The sequence below is a fragment of the Nannobrachium achirus genome, assembly GCF_963921795.1.
Source record: "Nannobrachium achirus genome assembly, chromosome: 10".
Classification (NCBI taxonomy): domain Eukaryota; kingdom Metazoa; phylum Chordata; class Actinopteri; order Myctophiformes; family Myctophidae; genus Nannobrachium; species Nannobrachium achirus.
Genome location: NC_137819.1, coordinates 44544971 through 44557913, shown reverse-complemented (window position 1 = coordinate 44557913; position 12943 = coordinate 44544971). Strand labels below are relative to the sequence as shown.

The following is a 12943-nucleotide window of genomic DNA, read 5'->3' as shown; positions in this document are numbered from 1 at the left end:
GTCAAGGAAGCATGAAGAAGGAAAGGCCATGACGTCACCTCTGCTTCATGTCAGAGCAGCCATGAGCTATCGATGGACGAGCGGTGACTAGGGAAGGTTAGACGATCGCCGATTTTCGGATAAAAATCATTTATTTCGGTTTTAATGACCCAGTACGGGAAAAGACGACTTGGCTGAGACTCCTTGCTCAGATGTCCGATATATTCCGGTTTTAATATTAAGGGGCTCCCCGTGGCTTGGAAAGGGTTAAAAATGATTTAAACTAGTGAAAACAGCCGATCTGCTGTTTTCACTACCTTTGTGCCACGGCCTTGGATGATGAAGCAGGGCTTTACTTTGTGGAAAAACTTGGAGATACAAGGTTTCTGCCCGACAGTGACCATATCAAACATTGTGCAAAGCTCCACCGTGTATTTATTTTAGGTCTGCAGCTATCGATTATCTTAGCGATTATTCTATTGATAACTTTTCGGATCAGGAATCTTGCATTATTCTATAATAATACAAAATGTATAAATGTATTTTTATAACTACATATTTTTTTAGTTTTAACTTTGAACAATACGGTACCCAACCTCTAGGGTAGTGGTTCTCTAAGTGGGCTCTGTGGACCCCTAGGGGTCCTTGAGGGGGTTCCAGGGGAATGTGGATGTGGTATTGTATTGTATTGTTCGGTACAGGGTCATTCAGTTCACTACACCCTCGTATTGAACGCTTATATCGATACATGTATTGTTGCACCCCTAACGTACATGGGAACAGATCAACGCCAAAACAGTCAGATTTTCTATTTTTTATCATCGACTAAGTCAATTATTATGATTAACCGCTTAAGCCCCATTTTGTCTTTAAATAGATCATTTTGTATCCTCAATTAAAATGGATGAATCCAATTGGCTTTTTCTATTTATGTTTATGCATTGTGAATACGGTGTGGCTCAGGAATTATATTCAATGCAGGTTCCCAAAGAATTCCATTCTCCCCGAACGACCTCTGTTGTCGAGATCAAATGAAGAGAGATTATGAACTGCATGCTATGAAGCAGTAACGCTCTGTGCATTGTTTGAATAAATGCAGCCTTTTCTGAGCTCTGATATTCAGTGGTGTCTCAGGACACCTATTTACTTATTGTTATAATGGAATGTATTATTATGAATGACTCACGCGGCGTCTTCTAGCTCAAAGGACTAAGTATGAGTTTAATGAGGAGCTTTGCTCGTGACCCCAATAAGATCCAAGGTTCATTACCCATTCATTTGCAAGAAAAGGTGGGCAGAGAAAGAATAATAACATTGAATATTTTATGGTTCTGTAATTGACGGCACACAATGCATGAAACACTCAGACACACAAGTAGATGTATGTGTGTGTGCGTACGTGCTAACAAATGCACGTCTGCACACTCACTTTGGCGACATACACATACCGACACCCGCGCACACTGGCGCGCACGGCTGCAATTAAACTCCAAGAGTGTTCAAGTGGAACCTCACGGGTCCATTTGGTTCAATGTGTTCACTCTCAGAGCCAAATGAACACATGAGTGTTTTTTTATCACGATAAACAATAATATCGCTTATCGTCCCATCCCTAAAGCACACACAGTACAGTATACACACAGATGCGTGAACACGCACACTGCACTCTCTCTCTTGGCGTAACTTTCAGGATCTGCAAATGAAATGTGCTCAGTGTGCTAACCAGAGAACCTGGGGGTCAGACTGATTGCACGGTGACTTCATCACAAAGGCTTTGTATTCATTCACCCTCCCTCTCTCTCTGCACGCCACTGACTCACTCCATATTCAGGCCCTTCTCACTTTCCATATCTGCCATATGAAGATATGATATGTTCCCTGTAGTTCATCTACCTTTTCCCCTCTTTTGTTTCACAATGCTCCCCGTCTATATACCTTCTGCTGTAGTGATCTCTCTTCCCTGTCTGTCTGTCTGTCTGTCTTTCTCTCTCCTAGTCTCTGCATATCGTCATTGTCGGGCAGAAACCTCGTATCTCCAAGTTTCAAATTTGTAAATTCTTTCGCAAAGTAAAGCTGTGCTTCACCATACAAGGCCGTTGCACAAAAGTAGTGAAAACAGCAGATCTATAAGCACACAACGCCTCGCACCGCGTGCTTGTAGATCGGCTGTTTTCACTAGTTTAAATCAATTTTAAAATGATAAATACAAAACAAACTGTTTTGGACATACAAGGTTTCCACCCGACAAAGACGATATGTTTGGTCTTACTTACTTCTTTTTTTATCAGTATTCTGCATGCCTCTACCTCCCCATCTCTGTCTCTGTATGTGTCCTCATTATCTCTGTCTATTTCTATTTCTCCCCTCTCTCTCTCTCCCCCCCTGCCTCTGTCTTTTTGACACGGTCGGGCCGTGGAGAAGTGATTTGTGGGTCCGGTGTCAGTAGAGGAGATAATTTTACTGTCTCCCGCTGGTGTTAACAGACTGCCGTATAACCACAACTGCTGCAACCCCTCTGACCCCCTGCTGGGGGCGCTCTTCTCTGCCCCCACAGCAACGCCACAGGGCCGGGACGGAGTGTGGAGGGCAAAGAGTATGGATATGTGCCGCATGCCAAACACACACACACACACACACACACACACACACACACACACACACACACACACACACACACACACACACACACACACACACACACACACACACACACACACACACAGGCAGGCACGCATTTGCAATTTATTAATTCACGGAAAGGTGAGAGTGTGGAGGCCTTGTTGCATTATTGCTGAGCTGTCTTGCTAATCTCCGTGCCCCGAAGCTGGCCGAGACAAACAACGCAGGCCACTGTGTGGGAGGCTGAGGAGAAGGCAACTGAGAGACCGTGATTTTTATGGTTTTCGGCAGCGTTTCGGCTGCGGTGGTTGTGGTGGTGGTGCGAGGGGGCCGCTGACCTTGGCTGGCGCAGCTAGCGAGCGCCCTGGTTAGCCGAAGCAGCGGCGCCATGGCAACAGCTGGCGCGGTCGGCGGCGGCCGGGCCTCGGAGGGGCGCGTAGAGGTCTCTGTACCCGGTCGTGTCCTCGCTGAGAGGACATCTGCTCCAGGCTCGCCGTACACACCTCCCCGATGGCCATAGCAACCCCCCCCATCCTGTGCGTGCGCGTGTGTGTATGTGTATGCAGGGACGTGCAGAGATTGTTAGAGAGGCAGGGGCTGAAATTGCTAGAAGAGCCTTTTAGTGGAAGTACCGAAAATAGCAGACCTCCGAGCTCACAACGCATCGCGCTGCCATGCGTTGTGATACTATTTTCGGTGCTTGATACCACACTGAACTAAGCATTATCAAGTCAATACTGGAGATGTGGCGTAAAGGCATGGATTTCTACACAGAGAGGGCAATTCTTTCAACATGAGATGCTGCATTCAAGTTCAGGAGAGTTTGGACGAGGCAATTCTCTTGCTGCCTTCAGGTATGGCATGGAAAGAGGTGCATTTTGCATTTCATTCACCATAGTAAAAACAGCATTCATTGTCTGGAGAGGGCACTTTTTACAGACGGATAAAAGGGCAGGGGCTCAAGCCCCCTTTGATGTCTATGTGTGCACGTGCCTGTGTTGACGCTGTCGGGTTGAAACCTGGTATGTCCGCGAAACTGTTGCTTTCCAAGAAATGAGGGGAAAAAAATCCTGTGTTCCAATGAGTCCAATGTAGTTCTTATTTAGTCCCGAGCTCTTATTTATACTTTTTCATTGGTTACAGATTTATGAAAACCCACAGACACACCGGACTGGGACGACATGTGTAAGCGCGCCGTGCAAGGGTGTCTGCGTGCGGGCGTGGGGAGCAATACTGCACCACTGAGCAATCGATCACGCGTGTGTGCACCGCGTGCACATGCATACGTACAGTAGACCAAGTGCGTGCGTGCATGCATGTGTGTGCACCGGTGAGTAAGGAGCTGGAAAGCAGAAAGCTGCGTTTGTCTTAGAGTGGACCGGCGGACCAGATGCCGAGAGCCCCCTCTCACTCCCTGCAGCCATCGCTCATCCGCCCCTTTAGGGTGTCAAGCACGGCTTATGATAATCAGCCACACGGTAAAATCCTCCCGTGTTCATTCAAAGCTGCGATCCGGATTTCTTTAATTTATTTATTTTGTATTCTTTTACCAAGAACCCTTGCGCCCCTGTTCTGAGGGGCGAACCTTCTGTGAAAATAGCAGATCTGCCGTGAGCTTTGAGCTTGTGCTGTAGATCAGCTGTAGAGGGGGAAAAAGGAGTGGACCAACTACCGTGTGTAGTAGAGCCCAGGGAGACCCTGGGATAAGCAGCAATGAATAAAACATGATTCTGTATGGTTGAGTATGCTAATACAATATAACTATCGCGTGTGCAGCGGTTGAATGTGTCTCGCTACTCTTCCGTTGAGAAATGGAAATGTTATCTCCTGTGCAGGAGGAAGCAACAATGGACCATTTGGTTGTATACATGTATACCAGGGGTCTTCAACGTTTTCAGGCCAAGGACCCCTTAGTTGAGAGAGAGATGAAGCAGGGACCCCCCACAACCTTATCATAGATTCCATATAGTTTCATTGTTTGACAGCACGATCATCAGTGTATTTTGGATTCATGTTAATGTGGGTTTTCAGATAATATAACCACTTGAACCATCAATACGTAATAACCTTGACTTTTCATTGTACTTAGTCTGCTCTTTTTTCCCCCTCCAAAGCTCTTTGCCAAAAATAGCCGATCTACAAGCTCACAACGCCTCGCAGCGCGAGGCGTTGTGAGCTTGTAGATCGGCTATTTTTGGCTAAAGTTCTCAGAATATGGATGCTAGGGTTCAAGTGGTTAATATAAAAAGGGGGGGGGGGGAAATAAGTTTCTATCACACAAAGATTTGGTGGACCCCCTGTAGTAACTCTGAGGACCCCCTAGGGGTCCCGGACCCCCTGTTGAAGACCCATGATGTATACAGTTAAATGAACACTAAGGATTGTGCTGTGCGCTCTCTTAATTGACACCAAGTCCATCATTCAAAAGGCAACATCCAGGTTGCTGCATTTCCAAAAGAATATCCCTTCAAGTGGCCTTTCACAGCACTGAATATGGGTTTCCTACAGTAGGCCTACATACATATCGTCACTTTCGGGCAGAAACCTTGTATCGCCAAGTTTCAGATTTGTATGTTTTTTCATAAAGTAAAGCCCTGCTTCATCATACAAGACTGTCGCACAAGACTAGTGAAAACAGAAGATCTACAAGCATAAATGCAAAACAAACGGTTTTGGAGATACAAGGTTTCCACCCGACAACGACGATATGTATTAGCTCATTTGACATGATTATGTTTCCTATTTTCAAGGACGCTAAATACTGCATACAGTATGTTAACCACCTGACCACTCGTGTCATAATAAACAAACATTCTGTGAAAATAGCAGATCCACAAGCTCACAGTCACACAAGGTGTTGTGTTGCAACGCATCGTGAGCTTTGTTTGTCGAGGGGAAAAAAGGAGAGGGCCAAATGTAGGACCCTGGTGGACCCCGGGTCAACTATAGGGTTTAAGCGGTTAAGCATTTTGCCAAAATGGCTCCAATGTCCCCTGTTCCAACCCTGTGTTTTGAAGCACAGCCCATAAGAGACAATCCTCCTCTTTTGAGGCAGAGAATAACAGAGCTGTAAAGAGACACCCCGTTATTACCGTCCATAAATGCAGTTATTATATCCAGACCTGTCGCTCTCTCGGTGAGCGAGCAGGCAGCGCCATTATGCGCCGTTGTCACAACTTACAGAGAAGACAGACGCTATGCAGGGGTGTCAAAAGGGGAGGAAGGGGGGGGGGGGGGGAGTGGGACTGAGTTTCTAGGGCCCAAGGTGGAGGGGCCTTAATTATTTTATACTTTAGCTATTGAAAAAATAGCAGATATACAAGCTCACAGCGAGCTTGTAGATCTACTATTCATGAAAATGCAAATGTTTGAATATATGTACTTTTAAGTGAACGTTTGTAACTCAATTTTTGCTTCTGGGGGGTCCCTGGAACTATATATTTTGAGATGAGGGTCCGTGGCCAAATACGTATCATTTTGGGGGTCCTTCACATGAAAATGTTTGAGCACCACTGACACAGAAACACAGGTTTTTCCAAAAACCTCAGAAGGTTTTGAAATATTCAGACGCCGCACAAACTTTTTTCAAAAATAGCAGATCTACGCGGCACTCTGTGCCGCGCTGTGAGCTTGTATCTGCTATTTTTCAATAGTTAAAGCCCGAAATGTGAGTGAATCCGTGTACCCAGGGCCCAGAATTTGGTGACGCCCCTGGCCGTTGTCACAGCTTACAGAGAAAGACAGACACTATGGGAGTGCTCTGGGTGTCACTCCTGATGGAGCCCCGCCGCTGGGCGCCGCACACCTCGCCTGATTGATGGCCCCGAACGCTAACGGAGCCCACCGACCGCATAGCGGGCGGCCCGCTAATTCGCGGCCCCGGCGATGTCTAATGTTGGCCCGTGTGCCTGCCTGGCGCCTGCCACGCGTGGGCAACGGAATAAAACGGCCTCATCCATCAGTCTCGTGTCCACCGGCCGCCCATTATCCTGCAAGGGTGTATAAATGTCATCGTCGTCATCATCATCACCCCCCTCGTCGCTCAGCTGTGGGGAGCTTTAACCGGATCCTCTCGTCTGATGAGAATAAGGATGGAGAACGGTTGGTTGAGGGACTGGCAGCGGGATGGCGGGATTGTGCTTATAGCCTACAGTATATCAGCACTGTCGGGCAGAAACCTCAAGTTTCACATTTTTTAATTTTTTCGCAAAGCCCAAGCCCTGCTTCATCATACAAGGCCGTCGCACAAAAGTAGTGAAAACAGCATATCTACAAGCACACAACGCCTCGCGGTGCGAGGCGTTGTATCCTTGTAGATCGTCTGTTGTCACTAGTTTAAAGGAGTAGTTCACCCCCAAAATTACTTTTTTTCCATTGATCAGTCACGCCATGGAGACTAGAGTTCAATAGTATGTTTCGTTTTTTGTTGCATTCCTAAGACAAAAATGTGATAACAATAAATTCACCCCCATTCGTTCCGGATGGGGACCCGTTTCGAAACGGGTCCCCATCCGGAATCAATGGGGGTAAATTTACTCGAATCAAATTTTTGTCTTAGTAATGTGACAAAAACCAAAAAATATTATTGAACTCTACTCTCCATGGCATGAGTAATCAATAGAAAAAAAGTCATTTTGGGGGTGAACTACTCCTTTAAGTCATTTTTAAAATGATAAATACAAAACAAACGGTTTTGGACATACAAGGTTTCCACCCGACAACGACGATATGTTTCTGAGAGATCAACAGTGCTTCTCCTCGCAGATATTGAGGACTCAGGGGTGACCTTGTCTACTCCGCAGTAAAAATCTGGCGTGTTCGTTCAACTCTTGAGAGTGTACAAATGCAGGTCCTCTAAGCGTCCATTTGGTTACATCTAGTACACACTCAGTTACAAATGGATAAATCAACCCTGAGGATTTGAATGTGTTCGATAAAATCCCAGGAGTGCAGACGTGAAGGCGAATCATTTCTTGCCCTTCGCTGGCTATTTGAAATAATGTGGATATTTGGAAAACATTTAGCTCTTTTGCACGTATCCTTGCTGAGATAATTTCCTTCATTTTGCCCTTGAGCTGTGGTGAAACCATTAACTGTGGACAATACATTCATTCTTTATCCCAGACACAAGCCACTTGCTATAATCCCCTGTACCATAAGGGGGAGCTCCTTCATTCATATTCATTTCAAAGGCACCTGCTAGTGCAGTTCCTAGTAAGGGCTAATTGATTGGTCCATTTGTCCTCTACCTCCCCGGAAAGAGGCTCTTTGTGTGCAGGGTGCCTTCTCTTGTTGGCACAGTAGCTCAGCAATGTCTGGTTTTGGTCTCACTGTTTCAGTTGCAAGAATTGGACCTCCACAAGGGAAAGGGTGAAAAGCATTGATTAAGGTGCGTTTTAATGCTTGTGACGAGGAATAAACATCTCACGGGGAAACCAAAAAACTGAACCCGACAGCCTTTAGCCATGAATCGATCGCAATCCAGTTGCTTTTCAATTATAGGCAGAAAGGCCACACATGACTCCCCGAATGGGATAAATTATCTGACCGCTGCTGATCAGCAGTGGAACAAGGCCAATTTAGTCTTCTGGCGTTATTGATCCTGTGATCGGCTGGCTGATTGAGTCATAGTGAGCCCTCCTCTATACTGTGTGTGAATGAGGTCTGATGGCCAGATGAATGACTCGCAGTTAAACAACAGCCCAGGAGCGGCTTCCTGTGCTTTAGTACAGAGTTGATGGATTAACGCTGAGTGTTCTGGTCTAGACGTTAGAGCTGGGCAATGTATTGATGTATGATATAATATCAATATCACAATATGGGACTAGATATGATATGGGGTTTTGGTTATCATAATAGTGTGATAGCTTGTAAGAGCAATGCACCAAGTCAAATGATTTTTATGTAAACCTTCCTGGCCAATAAAGGGATTCTGATGCTGATTAAATATATAGGCCTATATATTTTGTCTTGGTCTTAAACGCTGTATTACAGTAAAGTCAGTCAGTCTGAATTTATTAGACTATTCTTGCTGAGTGAAACAAAATGCCTCTACAGCCATTACAGTTTGGTCATCACATCCACATTAGTCATGATCTTTTCCCCAAATGCACCAATAGGCATCCCTACAATATGGGCACTTAATAATAATAATAATAATAATAATATCCATATTAAGGTAATGGGTAAAACAATATATACCGGTATATTGATATTTGATTTTGTCAATATCCAGCCCTACTAGTCATGGAAAGGGTGTTTGTGTCTTGTCCTAGGGCTGGTGGCTTGAGTTCACACAGGGACGCGTATGTCTTTGATTTACAGGGTTTTACAGCATCCTGCTGCTCCCAGCGGCTTTCTCTTTCTCCCTCTTACTTTCTCTCACATCACCTTCTCTCTTTCTCCTTCACGGGCTCTCTGATGGCTCCTCTCAGACCTGCAGGGCAGTGACTCTTTCCCCATTCCTACCTCGTTCCATCCCTCTCTCTCTCTCTCTCTCTCTCTCTCTCTCTCTCTCTCTCTCTCAGCCCCCCACCTACCCTCTGTCTCAATCGTTCTCTTTCATTGTCTGTTTACCTCTCTCTGTCACCCGTGCAGCATCAGTCTTTCTCCCTCCTCTGCAGTGGCGTCAGTTCAGAAAAAGGTAAGGTATGGCAACATGGCTGGTGTCTTGCAAGACACCAGTCATGTTGCCATACCTTAGCAATTAGGTATGATACATTTATTTTAAGAAGTACATTTTATTTTTTTCCCCGTTTCTTCGGTTTCTTGGGCTGGATATGGCAGCCTGGAGCGGTTGTTCAAGTGCAGCTAAACTTGGCCACAATTAACAATAATGCATTGCACCTGTGCAGCTGACCTGCGGAACCTGGGGACATACCTTTTTGTCAAGATGGGGAGAATACAAGTGTGGAGAATATCATTATAATACCTTGTTAAAGTGACCATTTTGCACTTTATTTTACTGTAATTTAACATCATAATAACCAGCACAGATAGACAAGGAGACATTCATGGATTTATTTAAAAGTAACTTTTATTTTCCCCCCTGGACCCATTGTATGGCAGCTGCATACCCCTGCCATACCCAATTGACGCCCCTGTCTTTCTCCCTCCTCTGGCAATGAGCTATTCTGTCTCCTCACCCGTCCCGCTCTCCCACTCATCCTCTCAGCCGACAATAACAGTTTATCTTCTCTTTTCCCTCTCTTCTCTCTCTCTCTCTCTCTCCCCTTCCCTTTCCTTATCTTGCAGGGAACATCGGATCCTCAGTGCGTAGTCTGGGATTATGGGAACCCGTAAGTCACTTTGAATGGTTCTGTCACGTTTCCATGTGGTTGTGTGGAGTGTGTGTGTATGTAGCCTGCTAGGTGTGATTACATAACATATATATACATATATATCATATATTTTTTTACATGCAGAGACGTGTGTGTGCGTGCGTGCGTGCGTGCGTGCGAGAGAAAGTGACACTTATTTTTTGGCCATGCATGCGTGGACTGTGTGCACATACTGTATATGTGCCGGTTTTCCTGTGTGTTTGAATCTGTGTGATCAGGTGTGCTCGTGGACAAGTCCACTACCTTATTCTTTGTTTCATTTATGAACTGAAAACCAACTAATGAAGCTCCTTGTCTCAGTGTTAATTTAATTACTCATTGATGATAACAAACACTCTTCTCTCAGTGTTTCTTAATTAAGCACTCAGAGGAGCAGAGAAGCTTGTCCTTTTTTCCCCTCTTTCTGCTTGTAAAACGTAGATTTTACTGAGCTGACTTTGCTTCCGTTTGCAAATCCTTTGTTGTCTTCTGAGATGGGGCTGTCGATTTTCTACCATTCTAACCTAGTTGCCGTTTGAGCGAATCGTTAAGTGCTTGTCGTCGTTGTCGGGTGGAAACCTTGTATGTCCAAAACCGATCGTTTGGTATTTATCATTTAAAAAATGATTTAATGATTTACTACGAGGCGTTGTGTGCTTATAGATCTGCTGTTTTCACTACTCTTGTGCGACGGCCTTGTATGATGAAGCAGGGCTTTACTTTACGAAAGAACGTACAAATTTGAGATACAAGGTTTCCACCCGACAACGACATTGCGCATTCTGCAACCTAATGCCTCGATATCCGCCGAATGGCCATCCTCCCATTTGTCTATGTAGGCCACGGACTCATTGATATTCCTGACTTATAGTGGACCATCAATGCATGATAGATACGTTTAAAACAATGCACAATGGATTAGCCCAGCGGTAGCGGTAGCCATTAACCCACATACCGATCAGACGTCTTGTCAATAGCAGAGTGATGTCCAATTCAACTTCAGGGCTTAAAAGTCGGTGAACTAGGCGTTTATCTCCCACTCATACTTTCCTTCCAAGTCCATAATCCCCTACTGCTGCTTTTGAATACCAGATACCAATACCCATTCTAATTCTATTGGTCATAATAAAGAGGGACTGATAGGGAAACACGCTCGCAAGGTTCGGCTTTCCCTGGGCTTTCCTGCCGGGGGGGGGGGGCTCACTAGTTTGTTCATTTAAATACAGCAGATAACTCCCCGGAGGCCCAAGCTAGTAATGAGTGCAGGTTTGCATTGGGAAGAGCACGAGAGATTGTAACTTATCAAACTAAACCTTTCCATCAAAGGAAGGAAAAGCTTGGCAAAGTCAATTAGGTAGCCAGCAGATTAGTACACAGCAATCAAATTAAATTCCCAAACATTACAACGGCTGAGAGCCAAGCGGAATATAAAGCAGTGAGATAGGGGTGATGTCTATCACCCAAGAACTGTCAAACAAGAAGCACCGTGGACCACATCCAAATGTTGTTGCCAGGAATTAGGTAACAAAAACCATCAGCAAGCCAAGTTTGCAGGGACACGTACACACCGGTGAGTGTCACAGGAACACAGATACCTGTACCTTTTTGTCTAATCAAACACACACACACGATGATCACACCCGTATTAAGTACGACGGAGGCGAGACATATTTCTGTGTGTCTTGCAGTAGATCTCGACCGGAGCACACGACCATACTGGAAGAGAACATGTTGTACAAAGCAGCCGTTTGTTTGCTGGGGGATCTCACCTCTCTCAACCTGGCTGTCACTCTGCCTGAGCCACGGGCTTTGAGGTGGAGAGCCAGGCAGATGGGAGGTGGAGGATATATAGATAGTAACAGGAACAGAGGCCAGCAGAGTACAACAGGCAGAGAACGGCCAAGCAGGACAAAACAAACTTGACATGCAGAATGGAGAAAACTGGGAAAAAAAGCATAGTGGGGCCAATTGGAGGACAGGGAAAAAAATATATATATATATCATCGTTGTCGGGTGGCGGAGAGAGTCACAGCCCCAGCCTGAAGCCTCAAAAGTCTAGTATCTGCTCTCGTCCCATAGGGATGTCCCTTTGGAGTGATGGTTAAGATATTGGACTTTCACGCGGGAGACCCGGGTTCGAAGCCGGGTGGGGAGGTTCGGATCACCTCCGTTACATTGGTGCCGTGACCCGGATCCGGGCTTCCCTGTGGGAGGAGGTCAGAGGGGGGTGAGTGTGGCGGAGAGAGTCGCAGCCCCAGCCTGAAGCCTCAAAAGTCTAGTACTTTTTAGTACGTAGTACGTTTGTAGTGGGGGCGCTAGAGAGATAAAGGACCGGCCGGTCGGCCGGATTATGAACAGTGAGGAAGAGAGAAGAACGTTACGCTGTGGTTCTCTCACTCTGAGTTTGACGGTCAGAGAGAGAGGCAGAGGAGGAATGGAGAGCTGTCTTCAGTTTACAACAAGGTGAAGTTAATTTGAGCAACACATACAGCTCTGTCTGTGTTTAGTGGACACACACATAGGCTACTGTACACATGCAGCCACCATTACAATATACAAACACACACAATTACACACACACACACACACCCACGTTAATATGAATGGAAGTCACACACACACACACACACACACACACACACACACACACACACACACACACACACACACACACACACACACACACACACACACACACACACACACAGAAACGCAACCATGTTCCCCCTTTGCCTCGATCTCCCTCATGTTTTTGTATTTATTCATACATCCTCACCACTGATATGGATTTAATTTAATTTCATTGTATTATTATCAAAGCAAATTGGTTATACTTGCAAAGCACTGTCACTATTAAGACATCATTTTCCTCCATGTAATTGGCACAATATAGCCTGTTTTAGAGAGGCTATTTTAAAGGTTCCAGGCACTATGCATGTACATTTTTTACATGTGTCAATATTATTTCATGTTTCTTGTCAATTATATTTTCACTACATGCTTTTTAGTTATGGATGTTTTAGTTA

At 45.3% G+C, this 12943-nt stretch overlaps 1 protein-coding gene across 1 annotated transcript in view; it reads left to right on the top strand.

Annotated features, from left to right (window-relative positions):
• adgrb2 (adhesion G protein-coupled receptor B2) overlaps positions 1-12943 on the top strand; it is a 356837-nt gene that overhangs the window by 204825 nt on the left and 139069 nt on the right. The window contains exon 16 of the mRNA XM_080734701.1: positions 9853-9896. Coding sequence (XP_080590827.1) covers positions 9853-9896 — 44 coding nt within the window. The remainder of the gene's footprint in view (positions 1-9852; positions 9897-12943) is intronic.